The sequence below is a fragment of the Muscardinus avellanarius genome (assembly GCF_963383645.1).
Source record: "Muscardinus avellanarius genome assembly, chromosome: 9".
NCBI lineage: Eukaryota > Metazoa > Chordata > Mammalia > Rodentia > Gliridae > Muscardinus > Muscardinus avellanarius.
In genome coordinates this window covers 14,807,991-14,822,008 of record NC_137795.1, presented here as the reverse complement: position 1 = coordinate 14,822,008, position 14,018 = coordinate 14,807,991, and the positions used below count along the sequence as shown (strand labels likewise).

General features: G+C 46.8%; 1 protein-coding gene across 25 annotated transcripts in view; it reads right to left on the bottom strand.

The window, feature by feature from the left end:
- Positions 1-14,018, bottom strand: part of IKZF1 (IKAROS family zinc finger 1) — a gene marked incomplete at both ends in the record, with an annotated part of 93,990 nt that overhangs the window by 72,156 nt on the left and 7,816 nt on the right. For 14 of the 25 annotated variants that reach the window (XM_080701614.1, XM_080701618.1, XM_080701617.1 and 11 more), the window contains one exon: positions 3,415-3,454. The exons of 1 other annotated variant lie outside the window; for it this stretch is intronic. In XM_080701614.1, the coding sequence (XP_080557740.1) occupies positions 3,415-3,454 (40 nt within the window). Of the gene's footprint in view, positions 1-3,414; positions 3,469-14,018 lie in introns of those variants that run through there. 10 more of the 25 variants (XM_080701595.1, XM_080701606.1, XM_080701613.1 and 7 more) reach the window with 1 other exon arrangement.

Below are 14,018 nucleotides of genomic sequence, written 5' to 3'. Positions count from 1 at the left end.
ATGTCACATCTTGGGCTTATTCCACGAGAAAATGCATCGCAATCACTCTCGATTATTTTTTTTTTAATTCACCAATCCGCCTACTAGGGAACAATGTCTGTACAGCTTGTGGAGGATGTTCATGATGACAGATGTTCTTCTTAAGAGCTACATCTGTTGAATTCTGTGTCCTGAATGCCAGCTCTCCACTGTCCCTCACCTTGTGTCCTGGTACTTTTATTTTATTTGTTCTCAACATGGGGGGTGAAACAGAGTAGTGAAAGCAGCAGGGATCATGATCTTAAAATACCAGAGCTCAGACCAATCAATAGGAACTCTCTGTGCAAAGAAGCCACACAGAGAGCGGGAGGGTAAAAAAATCAGCCTCAGTGTGTACAGGGCCACGGAGTAAAGATTCAGAAGCAGAAGGAAGAAAGATGGACGTATTCACATGCCTCCAAGAGCTGTGTCTGCATTCAGCCTGCCTCGCCTGAACTCAGCGACGGTTTTTGAGAGGTCCTCTGATTTGCCTAAAAGCCCCCCAGTGTGAGCCAAGGTTACAGAGACATTAACCTCTCAGTGAGCATCTGAACCCAGGGATGTACTCTTACTGCTAGCACATCGCCACAAGAAAAACTCATGACTTCCTGGTAGGCAAAATGGTTCCTACAGGTTCACTGCCAACACAGAGGTCCAGTTAATAATTCCAAACACAAAACAAGGCCACCAAGCCAGGTGGCGCACGCTTGTAATTCCAGCATTTGGGAGGCTGAGACAGGAGGATCACAGTTCAAGGACGGCCTCAGCTACTTAGTGAGGCCCTTTGCAACTCAGTGAGACCCTGTTTTAAAATAAAAAATAAAAAATGGGGCTTGGAGTGAAGCTGGGAGGACCTGGGTCCCATCCCCAGTACCACACACACTAAAAAAGAGTGTTAGCCAACACATCCCAAAATGTGAACCTGCTACAAGGCGGGTATAACTCTGGTCTAACTAAGCACACAACGGATGCCAACCCGAGACGGGCCACATCTGTCCTCAAGCAGAAGAGGAAGCTATTATAGCATGTTTTGGGCCCAGTTCATAGGGTTGTGGACAACAGGATAAAAATAAAAGCAAGCGTGAAGTCTAACATGCTACATAAACTTACGGCATTATTGGGCAACCCATACCACACCACAGAAACATGGGTGGAAGTGGTAACCGGGCTCTCCTTCTAGGAGGTATGCGCCATCTCACCTAGACGCATACGTGTGCAGGCCACAGGAGAGCAGGTATTTATTTTTTATTCTTTTGCTCTTATTTCAGTTTTTCATTGGTGCACTATAGTCTCACACCATAATGTGGATCATGTCGACACTGGCATACATTCACACAGTCTTTGGTGCCCCCCTCCACCAAGTGTCCAGGTTGACAATGTCATATCCACACGTATACACGTGGTGGCCTGAGCCTTCCATCTCTGAACCTCTGCCTTCTTCCTCCCCTGCCCTTCCTCCCTGGCTTCCCTGAGGGTCTCCCCGTCTTCTGGAGTCTCTCTGCTATCCCTCCTATTCCCTAGCTTGATCATATTAGAGAAAAAAAAGTCCCTTCTTTTTCTGAACATTATGTTAAGTGAGAGAGCAGGTATTCAAATAGAGTAAGAGGAAATGTAATAAAATTACATTTGAAATAACAAAAGAAACATCTGGCTAAATTAAAAACACACCGTTTCATTTTATTTTATTTTACTTATTTTGTTTTTGCGGTACTGGGGATGGAACCCAGGGGCATTCTTCCTCCAAGCCCCACTCCCTATTTTTTATTCTTTAGTTTGAAACAAGGTCTCACTAAGATGCAGAGGCTGGCCTTGAAATTGGATCTTCCTCTCTCAGCCTCCGAAGTACTGGGATTACAAGAGTGACCCACCACACCTGGTCTCTATTGTCTTTTTAAAGCATGGGTTCACGTTGCAGGGTTTTTCCCTTTCCCATGTATTTCAGACTTCGTACTTGTATATTCACGTCCTCCTCATTTTCAAGAGCTGTATGTGTAAGTGGCCAAATGTACCACAGACTTTAAGTGGTAACACCAGCACGACAAAGAGCATACACTTCAGTATTGGCTGCACCTGTGGGAGTCCACTTCTAAGGCAAATTCCATCAGACGAGCTGCTAGTCTGCAGAATATGTCAAATTTTAGTTTGTATAAATAATGTCAGATCAAACCAGGCGTGGTGGCGCACGCTTGTAATCCCAGCATTCGAGAGGCTGAGACAGGAGGATCGTGGTTCGTGGACAGCCTCAGCTGCTTAGTGAGGCCCTTTGCAACTCAGTGAGACCCTGTTTCAAAATAGAGAATAAAAAATAGGGCTGATGGTGTAGCTCGGAGGTAGAATGCCCCTGGGTTCCATCCCCAGTACCACAGAAAAGAAAGAAATCAAATAAAAACAATGTCAGATCAGCTGGCTAATTTCTACTTCTCCTAATTGTAGGCTAAAGGCCCAAGCGCCACATTTTAAAAACTGGCCTTCACTGGGTGTGGTGGCACACACTTGTAATTCCAGCATTTGGGAGTCTGAGACCAGAGCATCGTGGTTCACAGCCTCAGCTACTTAGAGAGGCCCCCCACAACTCATTGAGACCCTATTTCAAACTTAGACTGTGATGCAGACACATCACAATGTCAAAGGCGCGGGCAGCTCCGTCAGGGCACAGGAGGCGCTGGCCACTCAGCATCGCACGGAGGCGTCTTCTGGGGTCAGCCATAAAGCTCATGAGGCTCTGATACAAGAAAAACAAATACTCCTACGTCCAGAAAGCCACGGCGGTGGCCCGGTCCTATCCACACGGAGGGCCAGGGGAAGCGGGCTGCCCATGTGTGTGGCCCAGGAAACCCTCCACCCCGGTTAGAGGACCATCCTCAGTGCAGTTGAGCCAGACAGTCCGAGACCCACCCTGAAGTTCGCCATCAGTGAATCCTCCACTTCCTGGGTCTCCTAAGATGAGCAGAGCTACACACAACATGACTTGAAAAACAAATACACGGCCAGGGGCCCTGTACTAGCAGTTTCGACTCATGAGGACTACTCAGAGATTCTGAACTGGCACTACTGTTACTGTGGTTTGTCAAGTTGCCTTCCCTCCCTCGCCCTCCCTCTTCCTCTCTTAAATACCACGTGTTTGGCTTTAGGGTGGGCCCATCTGCCACTGTTTCCCCGAAAAGCTCAGTATGTATTGAATCCTTTCCAATGTACTCTCAGATTTAACAGTAAAATTAATTTCATGGTGAAGGTTTTTCTGTTCAGGTCCTCAGGTTGGGATCATCGATAAAGTTGGAATAAACATAGTCACAGATTCCACCCTGGTCTTTTCTCTAGGGAACTGCCACCCTCGGCCTCCCCATGAGCACAGCAAAGACCCCGCTCCTGGCCACACAGGTGGCTCAAAGTTCTCACCTAAAACTTGGGACAGGTCTTGACCATCATCGGCATCCATTGTCTTCGGGGTACCTGAGGAACAGAGGAAGGGATTTTTAGTTTAAAGCAAAAATACTAAGGAGATGAGAGAGAGAAAGAGAGAGAGATAAGGACCCCTGTGCTATTTAACAACAAGGTTATCTAGCAAGAATAATGTGTTTTCCTTCTCGCATACTTGCTGGAGTATCAGACTGGTGCAGACCTTGATCCTTTTAAAAACAGCATTACAAAGATTTATAAAAATATCATTACAAGCACAGGAGGACCAAATTTGTTATTTATTGTTAATTTCCTACTGCATAATAACCCAAAATGCAAACGGACGGCAACAAAATTAAGCAGAAAATTAAATGGCCCTGGGTCATTGTAGGCACAGAATTCATTCTCTTGGCTGATCCATAGTTATGTTCTTTCTAATTTACTGAGCATGCATCGATGAACCTTGAGTCAGCTTGGTGACACGCATACAATCAGCAATCAGAAAACGAAGCAATTTGCTGAAGAATGTCTCATTTACCCAGGCAGGGCTGCATATCTGAGCGGCAACCACACTACCTCCATCAATAATGAATACACCTCCAGCCTGGCAGATGGGCCACGCGGGCACGTCTGTTCCCGTCGTCTTCCCTCTTCCTCAGCCCGGCTCACACTCCACCAGGACTCTGGCACCCGGAGTGGTGACGAGCCCGGGAGGAGGTCCAGGCCTTCCCGTGCTGCCCCCAGACCCCTGGCTCCTCAGAGTGGCTCAAACTTACAAACACCAGCCGGAAGGATGTTGACTCGCAGTGGCCACTGAGAGGATGCTGCCCTTCGGTGGCCACTGAGAAGGTTCCAGGTGGGGGCCGCAGGGGCAGCGGCCGGGTTGAAGAGAGTTTTGGTGTGTTTAGCATTTGGACTCACGGCCCACAACTTGGAGCCCTCAGGTCCCATGGCCCGTGGCATTCCTGGGTAAAAACTGGTGGCCATCAGACCTCAGGAATATCTCCTTACGCTGACTGCGAAAGCCTTCAGGGAGGTCATCCCCCAACAGCAAACTGAGGCTGGCTGTGAAGTCTACACCCGGACTCTCCCCTTTATTTTCTTAGCCAGCTCTTTGTCTTTGGTTCCGATGTGTTGTGTGGGTGAGAGCTGAGACCTGTTTCTAGGAGAAACCTGGACCTTACCCTCCCCAACTGGGCTGAAAAATGTGTGGCTTGATATCTATCAAGACAGATCACACACACACACACATGCACATATACGTATATGTATATATATGATGACACATTTTATATATGCATTTTATAGACACAGTATATATTATATAAACCTTATATGCATCTTTATATCTTTAATATCTTATTTATTTTTTATTTTTGCAGTACTGAGAATTAAACCCAGGGGTTCTCTACCACTGAGCTATGTCTACGCCCTTTCTCATTTTTAATTTCAAGACAGGGTCTCATCTCCCAGGTTGGCCTCGAGCTTGTGGTCCTCCTGCCTCAGCCTCCCAAGTACGGGGGTTACTGGCATGTGTCACTGTGCCTGGCCATCTTTTATGTCTTGCATGGAGCATGGGGAATGAGGGTTTTCAACTCGGAAGGACCAGCATGAGTCACGAAGAGGACATAAAGGAAAGTTCTTTTTTGGGACAGGGAGGGGTTTACATCATTTTTTGAAAGGTGCTTAACTGGTCTGAGTAGTGTCACGAGTTTCAAGGCTGGTGCATGGCGTAGGAGTGTAGTCGGGGTCGATAGGATGGAGAAAGACCAGTGGCCCCTGTGTGCTTCAGTCCCAGAACGAGGGTCTGTGCGCAACTAAAGCAAGGCCAGTCGGCCCCAGAGGCAGGCAGGATCAAGCCACGTGCCCAGGGCCTTGCACACCTTTGCTATAAAAAAAAAAAGCAAAATGCTCCGACTCTTCTGAAATTGTCTGGACAATTATAAAGAAACAAGACTGAAGTGAGAACGGTCTAGCTCTCCAGTCTTCTGAAGATGAGGACAGGATGCTGCCATGGCACATCACAAAGCTGTGCCCCAGCATTGCCGAGTGAAGCATTGTGGAAACTCAAATCTTTTTTGTTTGTTAAGTGATTGATAGAGATTTTACAACTTCTTTAATTTCTAACTATTTAGAACCCATAATCATGTGTATGTGTGTTTCTGTGCTTTTTATTTTTATTTTTTATTTTTTTATTTTTTTTTTGGTGGTGGTACTGGGGTTCCTGGAAGCCCTTCTACCTCCGGGCTACACTCCCAGACCTATTTTATATTTTTGAAACAGGGTCTCTTACGCCAGCGCGGCTGGCTTCGAACCTGCGCGATCCTCCTGTCTCCGCCTCCCAAGCGCGGGGATTACAAGCGTGCGCCACCATGCCCGGCTATCTGTGCTTTTTAAAAAAATAAATAGGACACTAAATAAATTTGCATATGTACTATTTCATACTTTTTCACTTAATGTATGCCTCTTTATTTAACAAATATTCATCATCAGTTTAATAGCTGGGATCACTCAATTTATTTAACAGATGCCCTATACTCAAGTTAGTTCCAATTAAAAGAAGAAAACTGCCAGCCTCAGCTACTTAGTGAGGCCCTTTGCAACTCAGTGAGACCCTGTTTCAAAATAAGGAATAAAAATAGAGCTGGAGGTATAGCTTGGAGGTAGAATGCCCCTGGGTTCCATCCTCAGTACAGGATGAGGAGGAGGAGGAAGAGGAGGAGGAGGAGGAGGAGGAGGAGGAGGAGGAGGGGAGAGGAGGAGGAGGAGGGAGGGGGAGAGGAAGGGGGGAGGAGGAGAAGGAGAAGGAGGAGGAGAAGAAGAAGGAGGAGGAGGAAGAGGAGGAGGGAGGGGAGGGGGAGGAGAAGGGGGAGGGGGAGGGGGAGAATGAAGAAGAGGAGGAGGAGAAGAAGAAGGAGGAGGAAGAGGAGAAGAAGGAGAAGAAGAAGGAGAAGGAGAAGGAGAAGGAGAAGGAGAGGAGGAGGAGGAGGAGGAGGAGGAGGGGGGAGGGGGAGGGGAGGTGGAGGAGGAGAAGGAGGAGGGGGAGGAGGAGAAGGAAGAGGAGGAGGAGAGAGGGGGAGGGGGAGGAGGAGAAGGAGGAGAGGGGGGAGGGGGAGGAGGAGGGGGAGGAGGAGGAGAAGAAGGAGAAGGAGAAGGAGAAGGAGAAGGAGAAGGAGAAGGAGAAGGAGAAGGAGAAGGAGAAGATGACGACAACCGTTTCCTAAGGCCCAGCTAAAGGCCATAGCATGGGGAAACACCTGCCACAGGGTGGTGGGGACCCACTGGGTTCTCTGTGTGGGCAGAACTGATGGACAATGTGTTCCACTGGACTCACCAGCACGTTTGCTCAGGCAGTGAAATGTGGAGACTTGTTACAAACCATAATCTTTAGAATCCACCCCTTGGCTGGTCCCAGTCAGGCCCTGCTGTGTGGCCACTTCCTATTTGAGGCAGCCGTCTCACAGAGAAGATGTAGGTGTCTCTTGAAGGAGCCAGGGGGAGGGACAACATGACCACTGAGGACCCCACGGAGCACGTGCAGTGTGGGCACCTTGGGGACAGCAGTGCAGTCCAGGCCAGGAGCTCCACCCTGTGCACGCAGCTTGGCTGCACACTGCCACTGAACCCCAGGGCCAGCGGCTGCAGAAGGAGGGCCCTGGGGATGCTCCACCCCACTCTAGGTCTCCTGCATGTTCCTGCCAAAACTTCTCTGGCATCAGGGACTTGTGCTCAGTGGCCGGGCACACACGTGTCCCCTGCTCAGAGTCCTGTAGGCCATCAACCCGTGCAGAAATTCCTAATGAATTCTGGTCCAGGGTCCACAGTTCAGTTTGTACTGGGCCCTGCCAGTTCCATGGATGAACAAGCTCCAGAAACTTCCCCAGCTGCAAGCAGAGGCCCACACCTGTGATGCTTGGCTGAATGAAAGAGGAGGGATCACGGGTTCGAGCCAGCTTCGGACATTCAGTGAGACCCTCAGTAACTTACTGAGACCTTGTTTCCAAATAAACAATAAAATAGGGCATGGGGTATGGCTCAGAGATAGAACTCCTCTGGGCTTAATCCCCAGCAGCAGCACCACCACCACCAAACAACAAAATGTAGACACAAAAACCAAACAGATGGACAAAAACTTCCCACACTCCAAATTTTCATCTCCTGGGATGGAAAGGCAGACTTGTGGCATAAAAGCAGCAGCTTTTAGGTCAAGACCAAAGGGATAGTAAACAATGTGAAGAGACTGGCCTCTCCCGGGTCACCACACCCAAAGGCTGACTGAGCAGGACATAAATCCCAGCCACCTCTGGTAGCCACAAATTCCTGGAGTCTCACTGGGGCTCGGTATTAATTAATTAGTTAATCAATTTATTTATTGTGGTACTGAGACTGGAACTCAAGGGCCTTCTGCCTATGGCCTATACCCCAGATCTATTTCATATTTTTATTTGGAAACAGGGTCTTGCTACGTTCTGGAGGGCTTCACTAAGTTGCCGAGGCTGGTGTTGAACCTGCGATCCTCCTATCTCAGCCTCCCAAGGACTGGGATTATAAGCATGTGCCACCACGCCCATCTGAGGCCCTGTATTTATTTCACAAAGCACCTACTGAGCCCCTCTTCTCCCACATGGAAGCTACATAGAAGGTCAAATAGAAAACAGAACCCTCTTCCACTGTAAAGGATCTGCTTCCACTATGTTGAAGCAGTCACTCTCATAAGTAAAGTACTTGGGAGGCTGAGACAAAGGATCACAGGTTCGAGGCCAGCCTCAGCTACTTAGTGAGGCCCTTTGCAACTTAGTGAGACCCAGTTTCAAAGTAAAGACTTAAAAATAGGACTGGGGGGCCGGGCGTGGTGGCGCACGCTTGTAATCCCCGCGCTTGGGAGGCGGAGACAGGAGGATCGCGCAGGTTCGAAGCCAGCCGCGCTGGCTTAGGAGACCCTGTTTCCAAAATGAAAATGTAAAAATAGGTCTGGGAGTGTAGCCCCGAGGTAGAAGGGCTTCCAGGAACCCCAGTACCACCAAAAAAAAAAAAAAAAAAAATAGGACTGGGGGTATAGTTCCGAGGTAGAATGCCCCTGGGTTCCAACCCCTAGTACTGCAAAAAAAAAAAAAAAAAAAAGAAAGAAAGAAAAGAAAAGAAAGAACAAAAGAGAAAGAACGTAATGGAGTGTGTTCACAGATTCTCACCAGAATAATAAAAAAAATCACCATCTTTAGATGTGGAAAGGGAGATGCCCAGAAGGGATGATTATTTAATAGCAGCGTAACGTGATTTTCAACTTTGCCTGGAAAATCCCAACAATTTGAGGCCAAAGCTAACCCAAATCGCTAGAAAGCGATATCTGACCACTGCCTTACACCTGTACAGTTCTTATAAACATGAATGCTTTTATTGTCTCTTTGGAGCAAGCAGTTCTGAACGCTGCACATGGGGTAATTGATGCAGAGATAAGCCCAGGCCAGCGGGACAGAGGCAGAGGCTCCCAGGCTGGCCCTAGAGGGAGCAGCAAAGCTTCTGCCAGGGGCACGAAGCACAGGGCCCTCTGCTCTTGGACCAGCGCAGAGAAGTGTGGACATATTGCCCCTGCAGGCGCTCTCCAGCCCTAGGGACTGGGAGCCTTTCCTAAACCAGCCTCCAGCACCACTGTCCTCCTACCACGCAGAACCTGGGCTGATCCTGGCTAGCTCCGGGGTAGAAGCTTCCAACAGCCCTGGGCAGTGGCTGCTTCCAGATGAGGAGCCAGGGCCAGATTTCCTCCGAGTGCCCCCATTTCTAACTCAAATTTCCAGAGAAGGGCTCCCCAGAGTCCAGCAAGCAGATAGGGCCATGGGGGGCAGAGCTCAGACCACATTTCAGCTTTCTCTGGGGAGCACCCACTGCACAGGTCTTGCTAGGAAGCACAGGCCTTTTCTAGAATCCTGGAGAGCTGTGCCTGAGTTAATGAAGTCACAAGGAAAGGTCAAACGGCTGTCAACAATCACAACTTTCTTACTTTTGAGGCTGTTCAAGAACAGCTAAGTATGTGGCGTGGCAAACTTCCAAAGGAACTACTGAGAGGTCAGTGGAAATTCACCTGCTCATTGGAGCTCACAGCACTTACAAAGGCCTTAAAAAACACATTCTCTTGTCATCCCGGCACTTGGGAGGCTGAGACAGGAAGATCATGGTTTGCAGCCAGCCTCAGATACTTAGTGAGTCCCTCTGTAACTTAATGCAACCCCGTTTCAAAATAAAGAATAATAAAAAAAAATTGGGCTGGGTGTAGCTCAGAGGTAGAATGCCCCTGGGTTCAATCCTCAGTACTGCAAAAATAATAAATACATATTAAATAAATAAATATCAAATTAAAAATTAAAAAAGTAAAATTAAAAAGTCTCTGAGATTTAAACAACTGCCTTACCCTATCTTTTTTGTTTGTTTTCTAAGAAAATGGTTTTCCCCTCCCCTGAGACTGTATAAGGTATCCGCTGTGTGGTAATATTTCATAACATTTCTCGAGTGCCTTGTATCTGCCAGGAAAAAAGTAGAAAAGGACATTTTTCTTATTTAGCTTTCTTTAGCACCCCGTGAAGTTTAACAGGTGAGCTATTGAACCTCAACAAATGAACACCTTCCCTTTTCTGCCCCCGTGCTGGGAAGCCTGGCCCAGGGTCCGATGTAGAGGCAGACTTCCAGACCTTTTTGCTAAACGTGTATCTTTGACCCTCATAATTAATTAAGCCCAAGGGATTAATTAATTAATTAACGATTGCCATTCCCATTGTACAGATGGAAAAACCGAAGCTAAGAGAGAAGGAGCCTGCCCAGTGAATCTAACGAACAGCACAGCTCCAATCTGAGCCAGAGGCTGTCTGGTAGAAACGCTGTCTCTCCATCACCCCTGCGTGTAAGGACGTCAGAGCCCAGCGCGAGGTCCAAAACCTAAACAACTGATTGGTAGACAAAGAGTGGGTGCTACTCATCTTTAAGCAGAAAATAATCACTTTTTGGTAATATTCTGCAATCAAACCAGATTTCACCACAGGATGTCTACCATACAGTTAGGTTCTGGTTGTCTGACCAAATTTATGCCTCTGATTTTGTCTCCTCCCAAACAGATACAGCTATACTAGTCACTCCTGAGGCTCTTCAATACTCCAGGATGCCTGTTTTGAAGGGAGGACGTATGGGCGGGGCCACAAAACGAGCCCATAAGGTATTTAAAATGCCTTGGGTCACACCGCGTTCTGTAATAAAATGCATTTTCCTTGCTGAGAGACAAGTCTTTTCATCTTCAGACTGGAGGATTTTATTTTTGCGAATCTATCCTAGCACTGAATTACACCGTATCATCTTTAGAAAAGGAAATGTTCCAAGAGACAGCTAAGGCCATATGCAAAGTGTTTGTATCTATCAAAGGGACCTTCTTGGTTTGAGTAACCATTTCACAAAACAGCTTGGAGGACATAAAAACTTCTGAGCCCTCTTATTTCATTTCTGATTCTTTTCATTTTTCAAAAATTAGCTGCCAACCTACACATTTTCATGATTATTCCACAGAGTGTTACTGGTGCAAGTAACAATGAAAAAACAAGGTTTAAACAGGAAAGCAGGAATCCAATTTGACTCCCCTCCCCCACCGTCAAGGGAGCCACAAAACCCCTCCGTGGCCTGTTTCACTGTGAACCTGCTTCTGCAGGGCAAGTTAGCTCAGATGCGCGGTCCTGGCCCCAGCTCAGCAGCAGGAGCTGATGGAGAAAAGGCGAAGGTCAAAGGAGCTGAGAGAGACTTTCAAACACATGCCCGAAAACCATGTTGTCGGAAAGCCTTCTAAGCCAAGAGGTAGGGACCCTTCAAGAGTGTTTTAAAAGGCCATAGAGACACAGTACTAGGACAACTGTTAAAAATGGAGGGCATGGTAAGCCAGGCATGGTGGCACACGCTGAGACCGGAGGATCGCGGTTCACAGACAGCCTCAGCTACTCAGTGAGGCCCTCTGCAACTCAGTGAGCCCCTGTTTTTTTTTTTTTTTTTTTTTTTTTTTTTGGTGGTACTGGGGTTCCTGGAAGCCCTTCTATCTCCGGACTACACTCCCAGACCTATTTTTTTTTCCATTTTTATTTGGAAACAGGGTCTCTTAAGCCAGCCCGCGAGGCTGGCTTTGAACCTGCGCGATCCTCCTGTCTCTGCCTCCCAAGCGCGGGGATTACAAGCGTGCGCCACCACGCCCGGCGGGTGAGCCCCTGTTTCAAAAAAAAAAAAAAAAATAGGGCTGGGGGTGTAGCTTGGAAGTAGAATGTTCCTGGGTTCCATTCCCAGTTCTGCAAAAAAAAAAAAAAATAAAATAAAATAAAAAATAAAAATAAGCCAGAGAGGGAGAGCTTAGCGTGGGAGATGGCTCGCTGTGCCTGTACATGTGTTATTGCAACAGGCTCAGAACTGGATTCCAAGAGGCCCACGGGTGTCCTCATTTTGGGTTTATCTTCTTTCCTCTCTCACAGAGAATGTAGCCTGCTCAGATAGACAGATGAGAGGTTTCCTGTCTACACTACCACACGACCCACTCTCAAACTACTCGCAGCAACCAGGGGGTGACACGCAGTCAAAAATGACAGCTGCTTCTATCCTAGAGTTCTCCCGACGTGGGCCATCCATGTCAGCCACATCCTAACTAGCTTCCTCAATTATAAATGACTTTAACACTTTATCACTTAACCAAAACAAAAAATCCAAGTCTAGTGGCTTTTTCTGATTTTAGAAGACCTTCATGCATGGCCGGCAAAAAAAAAAAAAAAAAAAAAAAGTACAATAAAAATAAGATCTGTATTTTTAAAATATATAGCAACTGCTCCCAAAAGTGATGGTTTATATGCACCATTTCCAAACTGCTAGTGGCTTGCAATTTATTATTGGAAAAAGACAGAGGAACCCAGGAATACATTTCATGTTACTATTATTTTTAATTTTTTAGAGAGAAGAATGCAATTATGATGTTAACCATTTTTTTTCCTTTTACCCAGCAAGGTGATAGGGTGCCGCAAAAAATATAGTATCTTGTCCTTTTAGGGGTGAAGCTTTTTAACATCCGGGCAGATTATTTCATGCAGACATTTTAAAACTCAAAAGTATCTGGGAGAAAAAAAAATCTAGCTAACATTTTATGCCCAGAACATTTCAAAAAACACATCTCTCATACTGAAGTTTATACAAGGCTTTATGACTTCAATTAAAAGAAGGGCTTAAGCCAGGCGTGGTGGGCACGCTTGTCATCCCACTATTTGGGAGGCTGAGACAGGAGGATCACGGTTCGTGGACAGCCTCAGCTACTTAGTGAGGCCTTTTGCAACTCAGTGAGACCCTGTTTCAAAATAAAGAATAAAAAAGTCAGGCTAGGGGTGTAGCTCAGAGGTAGAATTCCCCTGGGTTCCATCCCCACTACCACACACACACACACAAAGGAAGGGCTTGCATGAGTTTATTTGGCAAAAGTTAAATTCCTTTTAGATCCAAAAGATGCAATATTGTACAGATCTTCACAGAATCATCCTGTTGCTTGCAAACCCATATGTCTATTATTTATTAAAATATATCAAAAGTCATTACTAATTGATTTGCCCACTAAAATTACTTTCCTAGGTATCAAAAACTTTTAATTTTACTTAGAGTTTCGACCACGCAGCTGGTACTAAGACAGAATATACAGATCTAGATACAAACACATGAATTCTCCGCGCCAGGGGATTTCTCTGTGCCAGGTCAAAAAATAACTTAAGGAATTCACTGCTACGCACATATCTATTTTCCTCCTATTCCTTGCAATATAAAAGGTCACTATTGCCCAACCTATATACAAGGAGTATTCCGTGTTTGTCGCAGGGCTGAGGAAGACGTGCAGACATAGCACTGAAGGGGAGCGTGGGCCATGCGGAGGAGGCGAGGGCCTTGCCTAGTGCCCGCCACGCTGAGCTCAGCTCTAATTATAACCCCCAGAAAACGAGCAACTCTTATCAATTAAGATGAAATCACTTTTTCGTAAAGAACTATGCTTATGTTTTAAAAATAAGGCCAGAGTATACAGAATGTGGATTCAAAAGAGGAGGTTCCTTAAATCCTGCCTTGGTCTCTGGAAGGCTTTAGCACCATGCGATTTGACCTGCTTCCCCCAACTTCCACCTTAGCTGACGCCGCAAGCAGCTGTATCTAAGACGCAGTAAATGTACCCACCAAATAACGGCCACCCTGAGCAACAAACCCACCCAGAGCGGGAACCATCGCTTGACCATCTGCTTGGGTTTTTCAGATGGATCATAGCAGCAAGAAACCTCTAGGTTTTCATTTTCTTCTGTGACAGAAAGTTGCAACATTCAACTTCTATAACCCAGACCAGGAAACTCTCTCAAGTATTCCCAGGTCTGCCCTGAGGACGCACGACTATAATCCCAGTATTTGAGAGGCTGAGACAGGAGGATCGCAGGTGTGCGGCCAGCCTCAGCAACTTAGTGAGCTGCTGTTTGTTTCAAAATAAAAAAATAAAGTTGGAGCGGGGCGTGGTGGCGCACACTTGTAATCCCAGGACTTGGGAGGCTGAGACAGGAGGATCGCAGGTTCAAAGCCAGCCTCGA